Source organism: Natator depressus, chromosome 4 (genome assembly GCF_965152275.1).
Source record: "Natator depressus isolate rNatDep1 chromosome 4, rNatDep2.hap1, whole genome shotgun sequence".
NCBI lineage: Eukaryota > Metazoa > Chordata > Testudines > Cheloniidae > Natator > Natator depressus.
Window position 1 is genome coordinate 57,656,220 of NC_134237.1, and position 23,200 is coordinate 57,679,419.

Below are 23,200 nucleotides of genomic sequence, written 5' to 3' on the forward strand. Positions count from 1 at the left end.
CATGTGGTGGGGGTGGGGCCGAGGGGTTCGGAGTGTGGGAGGGGGCTAACGATTGGTGCAGAGGGGAGTGAGGGCTCTGGCTGGGGGTGCAGGCTCTGGGGTGGGGCCGGAGATGAGGGGTTTGGGGTATAGGCTGCCTAGGGGCTGCGGTGGGGAGAGAGGACTCCCCCAGGTCCTCTCTCACTGCAGCATCTTGGGGCCGGTGGAGAGGTGACTCTCCCCAGCTGCGGCAGCTCCGGTGGGGCTGGGCTGGGCCAAGGGAAGGGCTCCTCTCCCCCGGCCATGGCAAGTGCAGGGCAGGTCCACGCTCAGGCCAGCAGGGAGGGGCACCTCTCCCCCGGCCATGGCAGGTCCACGCTGGGGCCAGTGGGGAGGGGCACCTCTCCCTTGGCCACGGCAAGTTCCCCTGCCCCAGCCATAAAGCACTGTTTCCCTTCATTCAGCCAGCCAGCCGAATACCTGCCGGCTTAAAGATGCAGGGCGTTCACTATCAGGTTCCCTTTCAGTCATCTTTTCTCAAGACTAAACATACACAGATCTTTTTAACTTTTCCTCACAGGTCCAGTTTTCTAAATCTTTTGTCATTTTTGTTGCTTTCCTCTGAACTCTTTCCAATTTGTTCACATTTTTTCTAAAGTGTGGAACCCAGAATTGGACAGAATACTCCAGCTGAGGCCTCCCCAGTGCTCAGTAGATATGGACAATTAACTCCCATGTCTTATACATACGACATCCCTGTTAATACACTCCAGAATGGTATTAGCCTTTTACACAAGTGCATCTCATTGTTGGCTCATATTCAATTTGTGATCCACTATCAACCCGAGATCATTTTCTGCAGTACTACTGTCTAGCCAGTTATTCCACATTTTGTAGTTGTTCGTTTGATTTCTTTTTCTTCTTAAGCGTACTACTTTGTATTTGTCTTTATTTGATTCAGGGGTGGGCAAACTTTTTGACCCGAGGGCCACATCTGGGTATGGAAATTGTATGGTGGGCCATGAATGCTCACGAAATTGGGGGTTGGGCTGGGGATGAGGGGTTGGGAGTGCAGGGTGCTCCGGGCTGGTAACAAGAGGTTTGGAGGGTGGGAGGCGGATCAGGGCTGGGGCAGGGGGTTGGGGCACGGGAGGGGATCAGGGGTACAGGCTCTTGGTGGCGCTTACCTCAAGCAGCTCCCAGTAGCAGCGACAGCTTGTCCCCCCCATGGATCCTACATGAAGGCATGGCCAGGCAGCTCTGCATGCTGCCCCATCTGCAGGCACCGCCCCTGCAGCTCCCATTGGCCACGGTTCCCGGCCAATGGGAGTTGCGAGGGAGACGCTTGGGGTAGGGGAAGCATGCGGAGCCCCCTGGCTGCCCCTATGCATAGGAGCCGGAGGAGAGGCATGCCGCGCTTCCAGGAGCCGTGGTGGAGTGAGGCAAGCCCCCGACTCCACTCCCCAGCAGAAGCTCGAGGGCTGGATTAAAATGTCTGGAGGGCCGGATGCAGCCTCTGAGCCATAGTTTGCCCACCCCGATTTAATTCCATCTTGTTGATTTCAGACCAATTCTCCAATTTGTCAAAGTTGTTTTGCATTTTAACCTTGCCCTCCAAACCGCTCCACTCCCCCCAGCTTGGTATCATCCACAAATATTTATAAGCATACTCTCCACTCTATTATCTAAGTCATTACATTACAAAATCTCAGAGTTTTTCATCCCAGATCATTAAATCAGATAGGCAGATACTTGAAGATCCTAGATCAGTGCCCTAAAAAACATGTTAAGAGTGTGAGTCTCTCTCTTTTTCTCTCCTACTTCCCCACTCCCCCAAACCTTTTAAGCAAAGTCTCTGTCAAATCCAAATTGTCTCCACAAAATGTTTTGACTTTGATGCAACAGTATATTTCAATAACCTCTCTTTTAGTCCAAAGTGTTCTAACCAGCTCCAGTTTAAACCCCAAACCTGCAGCACAGACTTCTACCACTTGAGCTACAAGAACTAATTACATTTGCTGGGAGCAGGAAACAGTTGTTATCCTATACAAACTGGCTATCCGAGAAGGATACAATAATACAGAGTGCATGTAACTCATGCACAGCTGACTCACAACTTAGCCTGAGGTCAGACCTCAGCTTCTGTCAGTGCTATGGACCTGTTCAGATTGTCTGCACTCTTGGAAATCAGTGGACTCTCAATGGGACCTAAATGCAACTGAAAAATAATGCTGTCCACCATTAGGCCATTGAACTGATGGCCTAGCTGGATGTCTTGTGACCACATTCATCAATCCATCAGTCCCAGGCACCTCTGTTTAATTGGCTTTGCAAGTCACTACAGTGCACAGTGAATCTGCAACAGATGGAGTAACAGGGAATGACAAACAGTGACAAAAAATAGTCTGAACCAATCATAGATATATAGGGCAGGAAGAGACCTCAAGATATCATCTAGTCAATCCCCTTCCACTGAGGCAGGATTACGTACACCTAGACCATTCCTGAGAGTGGTTGTTTTACCGGTTTTTAAAAGCTCCAGTGATGGGGATTCCACAACCTCTGTAGGTAACTTGTTCCAGTGCTTAACTATTCTTATAGTTAGAAAATTTTCCTAATATATAACCTAAATCTCCCTTGCTGCAAACTAAGCTGATTACTTCAACTGATCGCTGTCCTTGTTATAATAGCCTTTTACATGTTTTATGTCCCACCCCATCATCCTTTTCTTCTCTGCACTAAACATGCCCAGTTGTTTCAGACTTGATAGATTTTAAAACCATGACCTCTTATATTTTTGTCACTTTCCTTTGGGCTGTCTCTGATTTGTCCACATCTTTCTTAAAGTGGGTGCCCAAAACTGGACACAAGCACTCCAACTGAGAGCTCATGAGTGCTGAGTGGAATGATTACCTCCCATCATGTCTTGTGTACAATACCGCTGTTAATACTTCTGAGAAAAATATCTGCCTTTTTTGTAACAGCATCATTCTATTAACTCATATTCAATTGGTGATCCACTGTAATCCCCAGATCCTTTTCAGCAGTACCACTGCCTAGCCAGTTATCCTCCATTCTGTATTTGTGAATTGCAACTGATTTATTTATTTATTTATTTTTTTACAATATTTTATCCTGAGATGGAAACTTAGAAGCTAAGAGATTATTCCTTTTCCTCTACTATGAGATTTAGACAAGTAACACTGTTCTGAGTAATGGAATAAAAAAACTCTTATAGTGACTATTCTCTTCCCTGTCTCACCCACATCTACTTTTCAGATAAGATGAATTGGTTCACTGACAGTTTAACTCACTATAGCCCGTTTCAGAGCAGGAAGGGAAAAGAACTCCCCCTCTTCTCCGGTGGTATTTCATTCAGTTTCACCTTTGGTGGCTCTGGATCTGCTAGGTAAGCTATATTCAGCCTCTCAACTACCACTAAGATGACCTCTTCTCAGATGACTAGTGAAAGCTAAGGCAGTGGGACTGGGTCTGTTTTTTATAGAAACAGTCATAGTCTCCCTTTGTGAAAGCAAATTGCACATAGCCCTAAAGCACGTTATAATTAGGTCCCTGTTCAAGAAAACTTTTCCTGCACTAAAAAACTCTTGAGATGGGGCTGAAGTTGAATTGTTCCCTTTTTGGGAAAAGTTATTGAGAAGGTGATGATGAAAACTCCAAACCTGAATCCCTTCACAGTCTCAGTAGATCTCAGCATGACATGGAGATTTTACTTACTTCTATGGTTTACACTCTCCTTATGGTGAAAGACAGAGATCAGGTGTCCATTAGATCTTTCAGCAGCCTCTTACACATTTAGTTTATCAAAAAGGTATTGTGTAAGGAAAAATCTGACTGTCTGATTAAAAATTTCCATTTTCTTGGTATCCATTGTAACCCAAACATTGTTTGGGACTAATTATTATAAAATTATACAAAAATATTTTATAAAGGCATTTTAACATGATAGAATGTGATTGTACAGGAACTTTCACTTATAATGGCTGAAGGTACTTGGCCTCAGGCCTCTATACAAATATAGAACATTGTACCCACAACTCACTGGGAGTTACTGCATATGTATTGACGTACACATACTAAAATACAACATTTAAACACTAACTTCTATACACCTACTTATTTCATGAAAGTACTTCAAAAAACCTTATTTCTTTAACTGACATTTACATAGTTTCCTCCCACCTGCTTCATTTGCTAATGATTTACATTTTTTGGAGGGGGACACAGGGCGGGAGACAAATAGGAAAAATGTTAGGTTTATTAAGCCATTTCACTATGTTATTGTCATTGTAGGCTATAAAGAATTTCCTAGCATCATCAAAGCTCCAGAGAGAGCAATGAATGTTGCTTTATACTGATGTCAAGTGCAAGATCCTCAGGGTGGGGTAGGAGTCAGAATGAAAAGCATGTGAGCCAGTAAGAAAGGGGGAAAATTATACATCTTCATCATGATGTGTTTTATGGGGACGTTTTTAAAATTCTATGCATTGATGCCTATTTAGGAAGAGTACACTGTATAAATCTATGATGAACATCTGGAAATTTTGAATTTTTATTAATAAACTCAGCCATACAATTTACTACAGATGGGGGAAAAGCCGCATCGTATTTTCAATTTTTAGACTAATAAAACTACATTTGCCCTGATAGGCAGAGCTCTTGGCGCTGTTTTGTTTGGAGTTTTTTCTTGTTCTTTTTTTATTTAAAAAACAAATATTTTGAAATGCATTTTATTGCAAATGCCAAAGGGAACAGGTTAAAAAATAATCATTGCTCTTTAAAGTAATACTGTGTTTTAAAACAGAACACATACGTATCTCACTTATCTACAAACAACTATACAGAGAAAGAATGTGGTTACTTCTCACAAGTAACATTAAAAATTCAGTTCAACCCTTCTCTTTCCTTGGACTCTGGATTCTAAAATGACATATTACAAGATAAAATAGTAATGCTAATATTGATAGTTTATCCATTACAGGTCAGCTAACTGTCCACTGGAACAGTTACAAAGCTGTTAGTTTCGATTTCACAAGGCCAATCAATACAGAGGCATACTGTTTCAATTTTGCCTGCATTGATTTTTTTTTTATAACACCCCAACCTTACAGCATTCATCTTTTTGAAAGAAGGAAGATTTGATTTACTGAAGAAAAATTGGAGAGAGCATCACAAAGATTTTTACCAGCAAGCCTGTGACACAGAAAAAAGATGAATGTCTCTAAGGCAGAGACGCCTCTTGCTTGAGGGCATCCATTAGAACACATTCAACCAATCTGAAACAGAGTTTCTTAAGCAACCGAAACCTGAGCCTAAACTCAGTCTCCTAAACTAATCAAAAGCATTCAGAGATCTTGATATACAGAGGTTCTCTTAAAAATTCCTAAACCTTATTGCTTCTAAAATAATTTATGTCTGCAGTTCTACCTTTGCATTTTTCTGAGAAGAGTACCACCCTTTTCCCCTCTAATACCAAGAATGAATTTCCATGGTACATTAGTCAGCCTATTAGAATGCAATGAAGGACGATATGAGAAAAGGGTAGTATGTCCTCTGAGACTTTCATCCAGTGTTCTCCATCATCTCTCCTCATCCTTCTTATATTCAGCCACTTTACCAGGTGTCATCTACATGAAAGATGATTTGTCTCCTGACCCAAATAAACACAATGCCTGCTCTATGCACCAGAAAAAAATTACTTCTGCCACTCTGTTCATTTGTGTCCTCTTTCTTGCTTATTCCACCATTCTTATCAGGCTCTCTCAGTTTTCACCTGAGCCTCACTCCAGGTGACAGTAATGTATGGATGAACAGGTACTTGTCTGTCCCATTATTTCCTGAAATCTCTAAGCATTTGAAAAAATGCAATGACAGTAAAGGGCACAGAGATATCAGAGCTCTGTGAAAGGAATACTTTCTTTGCATGCCACGGCAATAGCCAGGACTTCAAATCCAGTGGAGGAAAAAGAGCTTGCTTACTCTCTCTCATGTGGCAAAAGCTGGTACAATCTGGATATTAAGACACAAATTGCATTCAGGCAGGTCACTATGTGTCAAAAGATATTAGATGCCTGCTGTGAGGAAACAACAATTCACATCTGCTTCTGAGAAAATAATATTTTCATTTTCAGTTTTTATTGAATGGAAACTTTAGGGAATATGTCTGTATAAAGGGTATTAAGTCTAGCAAGTATAACATGTTCAAAATAGCTATAATCATCATTGTGTTATCCATAAAGCAGCAGATTTCATTTGGTCTCTTTAGATGGGATAAATTGGATTCTTTTTTCCCCGGCTTGCAGTTTTGTTGCAGTACCAGATGTTTCTCAAATGCCACATGCTGGGGCTCCTATACCAAATGTAGCACCTGACCTTCTCTATAATTGACTAAAAATATTGATGTAATGGCATGAGTCTGATTGTGATTTATTAAAACCACTGCCGATCCCAGGCCAGCTGCCAGCACTGCAGCCCACTGATCGTAGGGCATTAGAAAAGCCATCAATATTGAAACAAAATAAATGACATTAATGGGAAAGTATTAGGCCTTCAGAGCCATGGCTACAAGCAATTATATGGATTCCAAAGGAGGATGAAAAACAAAATACCACAAACCAAATATTAAAAAGTACTACTAAGATTGAATTTACATGACAAAAAACTAGTACCATTCTTTAAGGGAAAGTAAAATATTAATTTAACCCCTTTAATACAGCTTTTGATTAGGATGACAATCGTGTGCTTTTTTTTTTTTTTTTTTTTTTTTTAAAAACAGGTTTATGGTGGGTAAATGCATTCTGGCTTCCCGATAAAGATTTTTTTTCCTCTCTAATGCCATTTAAGTTTCCTAGAATTATGTTAAGTGTATTGCAAAGTGTATTATGTGATATTTCCATTTCACTGTAGATCATTATTTATTATAAAATAGAAATAATCATGTCCATATTTTCTACACTACATAATTTACAAGCTGATTAAGCAAACCTCATATGAAGAAAATCAGAGAATAGTTAACCCACTCTCTGTGTGCACTACATTTTATCAATTACAGCTCAACCTATCTCGCTATACCAGTACCATCCTGATAAGCAAAACACATCTAAATGGCAAAGAGTTCTTCATACTCCTTATGTAAAAGCCATTAAGGACAGAAACTGTTTTAAGCTAAGGAACACAAACAACTGAACAAAACACTAATGGCACACACTCTGAAAATTGAAGAGCCACTGATGTATGAAGTGCTATACAAAGTTGTTTGAAGAGACACTGTTACAATCTTAAAATACTATGTTCATAGAAAGCGATTAACTAACCAACTGTTGTTGGAAATGTTTAAGTGTGTAATTATTTTGTATTTTCTTGCAGAGTATTTTCATAAAGGCTTTCCATATTTAACACAGTTTGAGCACCACATTTTGGGTTTGTGGCTAAACTGTAATTCTAATATGCTATAATAAAAACCTCAATATTAATAGTACTTAATAGCTAATATCCATCAAAACTTATTATGAAATGAGAAATTGTTGAACATGATAAAATTGTTTTTAATACAAAAGAGCTAATTGAGATTATTGGCAAAAATAATATATTAAATTTTTCACTCACATTTCCTACCTCCACCTTTCATTGCATGCAAATGACAGCATTTCAAGAAGCAAATGGACTCAGCATCGTATGTTCTAGCCAAGACACATTCAGTTTATTTTTCAAGTCCTAATCAGACATGCAGTTCTAGGATTTGAACTTTCATTTTAAATATTCAGCTGAAACTATCAGCTTGACTTGCGCAGAAACAATTAAGTGTCAATGTAATTACTATTCCATATTCTGTAGAATTTCCCAAATGAAAGCAATGTAATTTTCATTTGGTTGTGTTTTGCTCTAATGTATGAGTAGACAATGCAACATAACAAAAAACCATTTTCCTCTTTCCTGGAGACAAGGGGGTGCAATGTTACCTCTCTTCATAAATTTCCATTGGTCAGGTGTTAAATATTCCATTCCACGCTTCAGTAACAGAATATATTTTAGGGGATATTTATTCATGTATTTTCTGTTTTTTTTAAATAAATGATGCAGTTATACTGGAATTTGAAAAAAATCTGGAGCTCTACATAGTGATGAGGTTTAAATCCAACTGGGGAAGAATTTTTTTCTGTATTGTTGTTGCTTTCGCATATATGTTGCACTGATTCTCTACATTCAGGAAAGCAAAATGTATTTTTACCATTTCAGATATGCCTCAGTAATGGTATTTAGAACAGTTACTAAACTACAAATATTGCTTTGTGAGTAAACAAGACTGTTGAAAAAAGAAAAATGGATTAAGCCCCAATTGTAGATAACATATTGCTGAAGTAAAGTTCTCTGTGTCTTCCAAAATTTTTCTTTAAATATATATTGTTTTACAATAAACAAAATTGTAATATGACAGTTTTCCATTAGGTTTGACCTCGTCTGAAGACATAATCCAAATCATCCCATCATATCTGAACAAAAGCCAAATCTTAAAGATCTATCTTTACCTTGATGCAGAATTTCCCCAGGCTCCATGCTTGTCTGTCAGAATGTTGATAATTTTCTGTATGAGTTGGGATGCAGTCACATGATCTCGGAACTTGGCTGCTCTTATCAAATGATCACACATCTTTTCATCCTCTCGTTTATCTGCAGAATACTGGGCACACAGCGACTAAGAAAAATAAATAAATACTTTAATACTTTGCACTTCAACACCTTCCAACCAAGACTCTTGAAGTACTTTACAAACAACTAATCAGTTTTACTAAGCCTTCAGAAATAAGAATTATCCCCATTTTACAGATGTGCAAACTTGAGGGACAGAGTAGTTATCTATGGTTACAGTACATCTATAGCAGAGCTAAATACAGAACTCAGATTAGTTATGTATTTTAGCCACTACACCATGTTCCCTCAAGATTTTTTTAAAACATTACTAACCTGACAAGACAGTAGAACATGTCAGAATAACCGATTCTATCACACTGCAAGAGTGTAGATTTTATAGTTCCAGTCTCAAAGGGGAGATCTTCAAAGACACAGATTGCAGTTAGACATGCAACTTGCATTAAAAGTGAATGGGGGTTGGGCACTTAACTGCTATATGTACCTTTGAAGATCCTTCCCCTAAATAAAATCAAAACCTTATATATGCTATTTGGATAGTACATTACATATAGTTTTCTTGCTGGAAGTTTCAAAGAGGAAAAACACTGAATGGATATGAAGACTGAAGTAGCTTTTCACTAGCCAGAAGGCTGTGATACATTAGCAGGCCAGTGTGGGAAAGCGAACACTTTAACTTTACATACAATAACTGTTGGTAAAAATATTTCATTTTTCAAGGCTGTCAAAACATAACACCATTAACAAAGACTAATTACATAAAAACGAAATGGTGAAAAACTAAAAACATAAAAACTAAAAACTCCGCTTTCCTGGGTGGTTATTTTCTTTATTTTCCTGTTAATGTGGTGTCATGAAAGTCCCCCACCCCCAACTTTAAGACTTCCTGTTCCTCAGATTTCAATCTGGCAGTTCTACACATTGCATATGCTAGGTAGACAAAGCACTTCAGCCTCTGTAAATGATTGGATTATTCTATGATCTAGTTAGTAGAAAGGACAAATGTTTATCCAAACAAACAAGAAAAATATCCTTTTTTTTCAGGGGGAGAGCAACCAGTGCAGACTTTAGAACAATTCTTCCAAGCATAGGTATCAAGATATTAAAAACAAACAAAACCTATACACGTAAAACATTAAGTAGTTATGCCTTATGACACATATGAAGTAAAGTACTTTTTAATCAGTCACTCTCTTTAATTGCAGCAATTATGCAGAAAATGACTAAAATACATCCAATATGGATTTTCATAGACACTTACATTATATAAACCAGTGGTTAACAAGCATTTAATTTTACAGACACCCTTAAATGGTAAAAAAGTAAGAATAGGCTGATTACAAATTCACTTGTAAATTCTCCATCTAGATTTTGCCTTTCACCTGTTCCCCAACTCTCCTAAGACTGTTACAATGCTCACCTGATGAACAGAAATCCAGAAAGTGTGAACCATAAGCAGTAGAATTTCCAGTTCAATTAAACATCAGGAATAGTCTTTTGTACGCCTAAACCCAGCATCCCGCCATCGCCTCCCCACCAAAAAAAATAAGTTGGCTAAGTTATGATCGCCTCTAAACAAGATTTTTATAGCTCCTTTTAAACACTGCTGTCTTTTCCAGTATATTAACCTATCCTGCACCCATGACAATTTTGAATTCTCTTCACCAGCACTTAGTAAATGTTTGATAAGCTGTTATATATAAGTTGCTTGAAAGGGCAGAATTCTAAGAACAAGTGTCCAAGGTAAGCTAAGTAGTAAAGTGTTTTAAAGTGCTCTTTAATGGATCCTCCTTTACAATTTGAACAGCAACTTTTCATATCTGACATAAAATCCATATATATAAATCACATTAGAGGGTTACTCTTTCCAGATTATCAATCTCTGTCTCTTTATGGAACATTAAAGTCACATTTGACCTTAAAAACATGATAAAATGGAAATCAAACGAGAACGTTTTGTAAAAGATATAATGAACTTGTACCTCTAAAAAAAAAAATCTCTTTCTGATGCAATTTTGAACACATTCTTTATTAAATACCAATAATGAATTTCAGTGTGTGGACATGACATTCAAAAGAAGGGCGAGACCAGTGGCATTTCCTCCTCCTAAAACTTGCATGTACATAGGACAAAATAGCATTAGTTTGTCACTAGCTTAAAACTAATAATATCTCTCTTTCAGCAAACCAACATGATGACTCTTTTAAAATTAATTATTAAGAGTTTACTATTTCCCCCATAACCTGTTTGAAAACTGACAGGCTTTAAAATGCAGAAATATCATAATTACAACATCACACCATGCAGAAATCTTAATTGCAACAAGCTCATTAACATATTACGTTATTACAATAAGACGCAGAAGCTGTTGCAGCTCTCTCAGATGTTTGGCACCTGCTCATGCATAGTTGTTAACATCTGAAAAGTTTTGTCAGGGAAAATTCTCCAAATAAACCAAAGATTAGTGGGGCTGTCAGGTCCTTAGCTGCCAGATTTGGGTGCACATTCTAGTGTTTGTTCGGTAATTTTAGTTTTAGAAATGTCATGGAGAGGAGTGGGAGGAGAGGGAGAACAAAGAAAAACAAAATGTCATCAGAATATACATTAATTCTCCATTGGCCTCTGAAATCTTACACAAAAAATTATCCTTGGGAAAAGCATTGATCCTTCCTACCATGGTTCCTCCTTCTCCTCATGGCTTTCCACACCCCTTTTTCCCCAAACTTTCATAGCTACCTTCATCTCCCACAATGGCTTCTCCCTCACTACCTACCACCCTGTAACTGATTTCTCTCTTTGCTCATGTGCAGGTTTACTCTCTCAGCTGTTCAGTGGCCACAGTCCCTCACTGCCTGCCAAATGCCTCTATCCCTTATTAATCTAAGCAAAGTTCTACAGAAGCAGCTTTAAGACAGTAGAGCAGAGAGCTGACTCCATGCATGAGACACAGACAGACAGCAGGGTGGGAGGTAGGAGAGATGCTTAGTTTTTAGAAAAAGCCTCTTCCACTACCATGCAGCCCAGGGACAGCAGCCAGGACTACAGTTACAGATATATTTTCAAAACCTGGTAGTATCCTGGCTAAAATGACTATTGGCAAGTATCTACACTCAATGTCAGGGTCTGAGTTTGGAACAGCCTGATGTGTTGCACAGTCTGGTAAAAACAGCTCAACACTTCAAATCTCAGTCTTGATTTAGGCCACATCCCAATTCCAAGTATCTTTCTCCTGATAGTTATATGGTATGCCAATTCCTTTCCCCCCACAGCTCTTAGTGGCCCCAACAGTGCTACAAGATTATAAAATCCCCTAAAAGTAATAAGTCTCACATCCCAATCTTGGCTAGAAGGGGAAGAGAGAAGATGTCAAGAAGGGTAAAATACACATCAAGTATTACTTATCCAATCTTCTCTATGTTCATTTTGATGTTAGCCCTGGTCTTGTATTATTCCTGGATGCTTTCTTCTTTACACTCAATTCTTAGATGACTTGCAGGAAACCGGTGAAATAAAAATATCTGATCCTGAATCTGTTCCTTATTGAATAAATGCATTTAAAAGGTAGAAGATTAATCTCAATACAGTACTAAAACTATGGGGTTTTTCCCCCTAGTTTGGTACTAATTTATATCTTTATTTACTCTCCATTCTTCAGTTACAAAGTAACTGCAGAAGTGGCAGTAGCTCTCTTTTTGTTCTAGAGACGAGTCACTGTTACAGGCCAATTACATTATCCCCCATAATTAGGCTTCTGACTAGAGTTCTCTCCACCACCATGCAGCCCAAATCGGAGCAAAACTTCCCAACAATTCCACCAGAAGCAGTTTGTCCCACCAAAGTAGTTAAACCTCTACAAGTAAATCAGTTTTAAGTTTTGCTTCTAACCAATTTTCACTGAGGTAGATGCTACATAATTTCTACTCCTATTTATAGAGTTTAAGAATAGGAAGAAGTAGCAAAGAGTATATGACTGACATTTTATGAGGCCAATCTGTGAAGTGTAACAGGTGTGTCATCTGCAATAGTTTAAGACTTAGGAATTGGCTAAGGAAATGATTCACTTGGTGCTGTTTCAAAGTTTGGGTTAGTTTTGAATTTTGAATGAAAGACTGTGCATCTGGAAAATACATTGAAACTGGCAGATGTCAATCTTCAGATTAAATTTCATATTATCCTGCACATTGTACCACAGAAAAAATCTGAACAAGAATCTACATGGCTTATAAGTAAATGACCGTATTTTCATGAGGAACATTAGGATTGGAATTTCACTGGAATCATTTGGATCATGGAGGGTACATTTTCTAAGGTCTCTAGATGTCAGTATCCAAAGATGAGGGAAACTCATGCTATAGTGAAAAGGGTGGAGAGGTCTGACCAAGCCACTTATTGAGACTGTAAATGCAGCAAACAAACTCCTCAATGCAGGCTTGCACCATCAGTTTAACTCAAGGGAGTTTTATTTTTCCAATGCAAATTTCTTTACTTTCATAGAAGGACAAGGAGTCTGGGAGTCAGCTACCAGATTATTAGTGTACACAATAAAATTGAAGGGTTGCAATGCCTGTTAGAAGGAAGACAGTATTAACCTAATTATCTAAAGGACACATGCTCAAGTATCAGAGTAACAGCCGTGTTAGTCTGTATTCGCAAAAAGAAAAGGAGTACTTGTGGCACCTTAGAGACTACCCAATTTATTTGAGCATAAGCTTTCGTGAGCTACAGCTCACTTCATCGGATGCATACTGTGGAAAGTGTAGAAGATCTTTTTATATACACACAAAGCATGAAAAAATACCTCCTCCCACCCCACTCTCCTGCTGGTAATAGCTTATCTAAAGTGATCACTCTCCTTACAATGTGTATGATAATCAAGTTGGGCCATTTCCAGCACAGATCCAGGTTTTCTCAACTAAAACCCCTCCAATGCATTATTAAGGATCTACAACCTATCCTGAAGGATGACCCACACTCTCACAAATCTTGGGAGACAGGCCAGTCCTTGCCTACAGACAGCCCCCCAACCTGAAGCAAATACTCACCAGCAACCACATACCACACAACAGAATCACTAACCCAGGAACCTATCCTTGCAACAAAGCCCGTTGCCAACTGTGCCCACATATCTATTCAGGGGACACCATCACAGGGCCTAATAACATCAGCCACACTATCAGAGGCTCGTTCACCTGCATATCCACCAATGTGATATATGCCATCATGTGCCAGCAATGCCCCCCTGCCATGTACATTGGTCAAACTGGACAGTCTCTACGTAAAAGAATAAATGGACACAAATCAGATGTCAAGAATTATAACATTCAGAAACCAGTCGGAGAACACTTCAATCTCTCTGGTCATGCGATTACAGACATGAAAGTTGCTATATTACAACAAAAAAACTTCAAATCCAGACTCCAGCGAGAAACTGTTGAACTGGAATTCATTTGCAAATTGGATACAATTAACTTAGGCTTGAATAGAGACTGGGAGTGGCTAAGTCATTATGCAAGGTAACCTATTTCCCCTTGTTTTTTCCTACCCCCCCCCCCCGACGTTCTTGTTAAACCCTGGATTTGTGCTGGAAATGGCCCACCTTGATTATCATACACATTGTAAGGAGAGTGGTCACTTTAGATAAGCTATTACCAGCAGGAGAGTGGGTTTGTGGGGGGGGGGGGGGGGGTGTTGAGAAAACCTGGATTTGTGCTGGAAATGGCCCAACTTGATTATCATACACATTGTAAGGAGAGTGATCACTTTAGATAAGCTCTTACCAGCAGGAGAGTGGGGTGGGAGGAGGTATTTTTTCATGCTTTGTGTGTACATAAAAAGATCTTCTACACTTTCCACAGTATGCATCCGATGAAGTGAGCTGTAGCTCACGAAAGCTTATGCTCAAATAAATTGGGTAGTCTCTAAGGTGCCACAAGTACTCCTTTTCTTTATGCTCAAGTATGTCATGCCTTCTGAGACGCAATGAAATTGCCATTGTGGTGGTAGAGGAATAGTACTAAGTACCTCTCCTCTTATTCCCATTCATTTTGCAACTGGGATATGGAGAATTGATCTGTCAGGGATATGAGTGGTTTAGAAGAACTTCCAGGTTACAACATGAACCATGTGTAGATCACATGCCAATATTAATATTTGACAAATTATTTTATGTACATATACCAATACAGTTAAAATTCAATTACCTGAACCCCTCCTAACCAAAACTATAGGTTGCCTGAAGATCAGCTACATCAAAGATTTGAAATCAGAGGTTCATGAACAATGCATATTTTGTTTTTATATTAACCAGCATATTTTGCAAATGTTCATCTTGAGTAAGCTGGTTAAAGATTTTGTTTGCATGTAACCTTTTCTACGGTTCTACAAATTATTACACATTTACTTCCTCTGCTTTCATGATGGATAGCCATCATGGTTGCAAACTATACTATCAACACGTGCCCTGCAGACTTCTACGTGGTTGTATGTAATTAGACCGTTACATACCTATGAGTAAATTAAACCAAGATTTCCACTTCCGTGAGCACTTTGGTGCTTGAAACCTGTTTTAAATGGTGTTTTGGAAGCAGGTCCAATGTAAAAACACAACAGCAATAGTTAGAGATATTAGGGGAGGATTTCACAGCCATTGGTCCCAGCCATGTTGGAGCAGGAAATATGAAAGGAGAAAACCACCCTATGTACCTAGATGTGGAAAGATAGCATGGAGAGAGGAGCAAACAGTATATTCTGTCATCAGGATGATTCCAGATATGCTGTTAAAAACAAATGGTATGGTGAATTAGTAGATAATCCCCCTAGACTGAACTAGAGACAGGGAGGATCTGGTATTTTAAAGATAATTTTGTTTTTGGTTTATAGAAAAACGTATCAAATAAAGCTGACAGTTAAAGGTTTCCTATGCATGGTAACATTTGCATATGTATCACTACAATTCCTAAATTTACCATGTTATGTTTCACAAAAGCTACATCTAACTAACAGCATTTGATAGCAGCAAAGATTTTTAAAAAGACTACATTATCTTACAGTCCATTTTCTGTACTTCAACTTGCCACAAAGCTTTCACTAACCATTTTGAAGTATGCCAATTCCTTCGCCTAACTTGGCTCAAAATTACTAGCATCATGAACAACTTGTCTTAGAAAACATCATTTAAGAGAAAAAAATACTCCAGAAGACAAGGGATAGTCCTCATGCCAATGCAAATTCCCTTTAAATAAGGACATTGTAGTAAATGAAGGCACTCTTCAATCTTCCACTTTCAAAGATCTTTGCACTTGATCCCTGACCTCAGGCTTCAAGTCTGGACTAAAAAAAATGCTATCCAGGGAAATCTTACAAAGACTCCTGAATAAGACTTAGAAAAATGAAAGCTTAAAAACTCAATAGTGAACAAAAGTCAACCAATGACAATGTCTGACAGCCACCTTCAATTCTGAAGTGATGCCTCTGTCATCTAGCAACTCAAAGTATTGATTTCTCTCAGCATGAAAAAAAGCCTAAGCCAATGAAATAGATATAGCATCATCCCCCCGATAATAGCCATCAAGGTTAACACAGGCAGAACACTTATCTGTGTCTGTTCTATTTCTTCTTGTTTTAATCGACTGGGTACAATGTGATGGCTTCTCATCTCTGCAACCTACAATTTCCAAACCTCATTTATCGAACCTTTTAATTGATTTGGAGATTAAGAAAAAAATCTGCATCTAACTTAATTATCTATGTCACACAATTTATTACAAAATACATGTTCATATCCAGGCATTTCTAGAAGAAAATATGCCCAATCTGCTCTGAAAATGACAAATGAATTTTAAGAAGGAAAGATCTGAAGAGGAGCTCCATGCTGCTTGAAAGCTTGTCTCTTTCATCAACAGAAGTTGGTCCAATAAAAAAAATATTACTTCACCCACCTTCTCTCTCTAAGAAGGAAAAAAAAACAAACAGTCTATTCATGACAAAATTCTAAGAGTCAGAAATACCAAGCCAGATGCATATTAGTAAAATTATGGATAAGACTAAAAAGACACTACCAGAAGTAGTTTATTTGGGTTAGTGGTTAGACTGAATAGTTGTGATCAAGAGATTTCTGATTTTAATCTGGGCTGAGACAATTTCTCTGTGATCTTGGGTACGTCAGCCAATATTCTGCTTTAGTAAACGCAACCAAAATCTGGGCAAAGAGTAAACCCAACCAAAAATTAATGGCTGCAAATGAACAGAATGTTCTAGAATTAATAAATCAGAGTTAAACCAGATACTAAAATATGGCAGCCCAACATTGAGTAGGCAAGTAGTGGTGCCCGGGGAAGCTGTGGGGAGTCTCTACCTGTCTGGGAGGTGTGGGGTGAGAACAGCCACCAGCCCTCTGCCCAGGGCAGGTGGAGAGTCCGCGGCTCCCCACAGATGCCCAGGTGGCTCTTACTATGGCCTGGCTGCAGCTCCGAGACCCCGCCCCCCTGCCGGAGCTGGTCAGGGTAAGAGCTGCACGGGCAGCTGTGGGGAGTCGCAGACCCTCCACCTGCCCTGGGCGGGGGGCCCTGGACACAGGCCAGGGGTTACTCTCAGGCTCATGGTAGGATCATGCTCAGCCTCACTTCAAGTCCCTTCACTAGCTCCCCGAACACAATTCAATTCCTTGTTCTCACCTTCAAGGTCCTCTACAAGTTAACTCCTATTTACTAGGCCTTTTGTTCCCAGCCCCCAAACCACCTTCCCTCAGCCCAAGTTGTTACTCTGACTATTCCCTCTGTGTAGTCCCCATCCATGCCCACTTCTGCACATTCTCTCATGTTGGCCTTTACACATAGAATTTTGAATGAATCTGTAAACTCAGGGGTTGTACTGTATGATTGGAGAATTGATAACATAGTTTCTATTTTTAAGAAAGGGAAAAAAGGTGATCCAGGTAATTATAGGCCTGTTAGTTTGACATCTGTAGTATGCAAGGTCTTGGAAAAAATTTTGAAGGAGAAGGTAGTTAAGGACATTGAAGTGAATGGTAAATGAGATAAAATACAACATGGTTTTACAAAAGGTAGATCGTGCCAAACCAACCTGATCTCCTTCTTTGAGAAAGTAACAGATTTTTTAGACAAAGGAAACACAGTGGATCTAATTTACCTAGATTTTAGTAAGGCACTTGATACCGTGCCACATGGGGAATTATTAGTTAAATTGGATAAGATGGGGATCAATAGGAAAATTGAAAGGTGGATAAGGAATTGGTTAAAGGGGAGACTACAATGGGTCCTACTGAAAGGTGAACTGTCAGGCTGGAGGGAGGTTACCAGTGGAGTTCCTCAAGGATCGGTTTTGGGACCAATCTTATTTAATCTTTTTATTACTGACCTCGGCACAAAAAGTGGGAGTGTGCTAATAAAGTTTGCAGATGATACAAAGCTGGGAGGTATTGCCAATTTAGAGAAGGACAGGGATATCCTACAGGAGGATCTGGATGACCTTGTAAACTGGAGTAATAGTAACAGGATGAAATTTAATAGTGAGAAATGTAAGGTCATGCATTTAGGGATTAATAACAAGAATTTTAGTTACAAGCTAGGGACACATCAATAAGAAGTAACGGAGGAGGAAAAGGACCTTTGAGTATTGGTTGATCATAGGATGACTATGAGCCGCCAATGTGATATGGCCGTGAAAAAAGCTAATGCGGTCTTGGGATGCATCAGGAGAGGTATTTCCAGTAGGGATAAGGAGGTGTTAGTACTGTTATACAAGGCACTGGTGAGACCTCACTTGGAATACTGTGTGCAGTTCTGGTCTCCCATGTTTAAGAAGGATGAATTCAAACTGGAACAGGTACAGAGAAGGGCTACTAGATGATCCGAGGAATGGAAAACTTGTCTTATGAAAGGAGACTCAAAGAGCTTGGCTTGTTTAGCTTAACTAAAAGAAGGTTGAGGGGAGATATGATTGCTCTCTATAAATATATCAGAGGGATAAATACCAGAGAGGGAGAGGAATTATTTAAGCTCAGTACCAATGTGGACACAAGAACAAATGGATATAAACTGGCCACCAGGAAATTTAGACTAGAAATTAGACGAAGGTTTCTAACCATCAGAGGAGTGAAGTTTTGGAATAGCCTTCCAAAGGAAGCAGTGGGGGCAAAAGATCTATCTGGCTTTAAGATTAAACTCGATAAGTTTATGGAGGAGATGGTATGATGGGATAACATGGTTTTGGTAATTAAATATTCATGATAAATAGGCCCAATGGCCTGTGATGGGATATCAGATGGGGTGGGATCTGAGTTACCCAGGAAAGAATTTTCTGTAGTATTTGGCTGATGAATCTTGCCCATATGCTCAGGGTTTAGCTGATCACCATATTTGGGGTCGGGAAGGAATTTTCCTCCAGGGCAGATTGGAAGAGGCCCTGGAGGTTTTTCGCCTTCCTCTGTAGCATGGGGCACGGGTCACTTCCTGGAGGATTCTGTGCTCCTTGAAGTCTTTAAACTACGATTTGAGGACTTCAATAGCACAGATATAGGTGTGAGGTTTTTTGCAGGAGTAGTGGGTGAAATTCTGTGGCCTGCGTTGTGCAGGAGGTCAGACTAGATGATCATAATGGTCCCTTCTGACCTAAATATCTATGAAATCTATGAATCTCCCTCCTGCACCACGCACCATGCCTACACACTAAATCCATTCTCAAAACACTTGCAGGTGGATCATCCTCAATACTTCTCTTTTACAAAACCATGTCTCTTCATGTTGTTCTTGCCTTAAAATAGGCCACTATCCTGACACAACTCAATGGGACTATGGATGCACTCCAGAATATGTTATGGCAGGATCAGGATTATCCCCAGTAATCGTCTAATTTGAGACACTTTGCATCTGAATTTGCAGAGTACTTAGCATTTTTCTAGCATTTTATATATTGAAAGCACAGCACCAATAGATTTTAATTTCAGTTGTAAGCACGCAGCACTTTTATAAATCTCGTGTTGTAGCTTAGGTACTCAGAAAATAAGGAACACACAATTCGTGACCACTAGTCAAAAGTTTGGTTTAAGAAGCTGTGTCAATATCACACAATAACTTTATGATAGAGGCAGGGGTAGAATCCAGTTCACCATAGTGGCATTCAACTACCACAATCACTTTCTCTTCCTTCACTTTCCTGACTCATTCACTAAATCCCGCCAAACTTCTGCAACAAACAAGGCAGGGGTCATAAAAGACAACAATCTCATTCAATACAGAAACATGATTCATTCTCTGAAAACTATCCATCCTGTGCACCAAATGAGGGAGAGGCCTGTGGAAAAAAACGCATGTGATTGTCACAGGTGCGGCCACCCTTTGGTGCCCCTCTGCTGGCTGAAATATGGCACTGCATGTGCTCCCTAGCTTAATTTCCCTTCACCAGGTTTTTTCATCTCTCCTGAGGATTCACATGGCTCAGCCTCTGGCTGGGTACCACAGAGTTCAATCCCCTTCTGTGGTAACTAATGTCGAGACAAATAAAAGTTCTTCTGTTCCACTTTGTTTCCTCTTCAGCTTGCTCTGTGGGCTCAGGTCCCAACCCCTTCTGGACTATCTTTAAGCCTCTCCACTTTGGGACAGAGCATTGTCTCCCAGCTACTTCCCTCCGCTTTTTCCAGACCTACTTCAGCACCTTTCTGTCCAGTTGCTCTCTGTGGTTCTCCTCTAACCGCATTCCTATTCAGGAATACTGGCCCCAGAGCCACCTCCCTGGAGCCTGGCCTTTTTTCCAAGGCTCACCTATGGGAGATGGGACCACTATAGGAGTTAGCTCCACTCCTGTAGCTCTCTTTTCCTCTCCTGGGCTTCCTCCCTTTTGAACTCCTACTCCCAAGATAGGCGAGGCAGGGGATGGATAACTTTTAGGACTGACTAGCCCCATGCCTCCTGGCACTTATGGTTGTCTATACAGTCTGCAGCAGTGAGCCTCTGATCCCAGGTCAACAGATTTAGGTTCACGGGGCTCATGCTACCTCACAAAAAATAGCTGTGTAGACACTGCAGCTCAGGTTGGAGCTCAGGGTCTGAAGCCTAGAGACTGGGGGTGGGCTTCAGAGCCCGAGCTCCAGCACAAGCTGCAATGTCTACACATCAATTTTTAGCATAGTAGCATGAGCCCTGAGAGCCCAAGTCTGTCAACCCAGGCTCAGAGCCTCACTGACACTGGCTGTGTAGTTGTACAACCCTAATGGCCAGGCCACTCTGTTACAGTGATCATGTAATTAAAGACTATATCATAATGCACAAGGGTTGCACAGGTAATCTTGCTTCTTATATATCCTAAATTTTGAGTGTTTGACTTTGCAACCATAATGATTTTCTTTCAATATAGCCTTTTGTACATTTCTTCATGAGTTTAGAAATCACAAGTTAAAAAGACCTTCCATTATGTGAAGTCATATTGACCCCATATTAGTACAGACCTCTATCACATAAGTAGCTACTAGAAAATAACAGACTACTATTGCTATAAGAAAAGGAGTACTTGTGGCACCTTAGAGACTAACAAATTTATTTGAGCATAAGCTTTTGTGAGCTACAGCTCACTTCATCGGATGCTGTAGCTCACGAAAGCTTATGCTCAAATAACTTTGTTAGTCTCTAAAGTGCCACAAGTACTCCTTTTCTTTTTGCGGATACAGACTAACACGGCTGCTACTCTGAAACCTACTATTGCTATGTGAACAATGGTGTATGAGACATGCACTTTGCCAGTGGATTTCACTGTTATTTACTGACAGAACAGGAATTTTGTGACTCAGGAATCCTATGTTCAATTCCAGGCTCTGGAGGCGGGGAGGGGGTGTTCTCTAGTGGTTAGAGACCCTTCTGCTCCTACCTCCCACTATTCTCCAGTCCCTGTCCCTCTCCACTCCGTCTATGCCCATCCTCCCACCCACCAGTTCCTTCTTCTGTCCCCTAACCACTCCTGCCCCCTCCGTTCCTGCCTCTATCCTTGCTCCTCAGCATTTGAGTCAGGATGCTTTCTTTTTCTCTTCTGTGTTGCCTGGGCACAAGCAGGAGGATCATTATAGGAGGGGCAGTTACCCTGCTCTCAGTACCAGCGTCTGGTGTCACTGTGGCCCCAGCAGCCATGAGGAACCATTACACGGAAAGTCTTCCTCTGCCCCTGTGGAGCTGTGGAATGGAACATGCTCACTCTATGGGGATGATGCACGTACAGTCTGGTCAGTATATAGAAGCTCCGTGGGGAGGGATCATGCTCAGTGCAGCCAGAATCTTTGGAGAATTCAGCTGTAAATTCTAACAAGCCTTACATGAGCATGCACAGACTACGGTTTTTCTAATGTTCATATTGCTGCCAAATTTTGGGTGGGTTTTTACAGATGGCAGAAACCACAACCTTTGTACCAGGACAACACTCCTACTGCAAAGCATGGAAGACCTAGTGCTTCTCAAGTAAACAGTTGTTAGGTTTTTTCCCCTTTAAACGTGGACCAAATTTTCCCCAATCTTGTTCTAGGAAACAGCTGGAGAGTTTTTGCTGAAACTTTCCAAAAAAATATTTAGTCTGAGGCAGACATTTGACATGGAAAGACAAGAGTCTTATAATGGAAAAAGTGTTAGGCAACCTTAACCATAAGTCTCATTACCAGCTCTCCCTATAATTAATTGAAAGGTATTTTCAGGAGAAGTATTTATTTAGCTTCTGTACACATCATAAATATATAGCCACAAATGTACACATCAAATATACAGCCACAAATACTTTACACTCTGCAATAAAATGAAATTATATGAATAATTCAAGTTTTATATTAACCACAGTAAAATGGAAGAAACCAAATATAATATAGCTCTTGTTAACAGTCATCTACATATATGCAGAAATCTGCCTTATTTTATCTTATCTATGGAACAATGAAAAAAACAGTGAATATATTTTAATTACGTACCATTTGCTACGTAGCTGTATCATGCATGTTCAGTAAACATTTACTTAGAAATCTTCAAAACACAGAATTATAGAAATGTAGGGTTGCAAGGGATCTCAAGAAGTCATCTAATGCTTAGGCAGGAACAAGTAAACCTAGACCATCCCTGATGGCTGTTTCTCTAATCTGTTCTTAAAAAGCACCAGTGACAGGGATTCCACAACCTCTTTTGGAAGCCCATTCCAACGCCTATCATTATAATGAGAAAGCTTTTCCTAAAATCTAACCTAAATATCCCTTGCTGCAGATTTTGCACATTATTTCTTGTCCTACCTTCAGTGGACATGGAGAACAATTGTCCACAGTCCTCTTTATAACAGCCCTTAATTTATTTGAATACTTATCAGGTCTTATCAGTCTTCTTTTCTCAATACTAAAATGCCCAGCTTTTTCAACCTTTCCTAAGTCATGTTTTCTAAAACTTTTATCATTTTTGCTGCTCTCCTCTGCACTCTTTCCAATTTGCCCACTTCTTTCTTAAAGATTGTACCCAAAAGTGGACACAATACTCTAGTTGAGGCCTCACTGAGTAGAGTGGAACAATTACCTCACGTCTTACA

General features: G+C 39.8%; 1 protein-coding gene across 1 annotated transcript in view; it reads right to left on the minus strand.

Moving 5' to 3' along the window:
• LRBA (LPS responsive beige-like anchor protein) overlaps nucleotides 1-23,200 on the minus strand; it is a 558,416-nt gene that overhangs the window by 316,491 nt on the left and 218,725 nt on the right. The window contains exon 37 of the mRNA XM_074950978.1: nucleotides 8,526-8,692. Within this exon, the coding sequence (XP_074807079.1) occupies nucleotides 8,526-8,692 (167 nt within the window). The remainder of the gene's footprint in view (nucleotides 1-8,525; nucleotides 8,693-23,200) is intronic.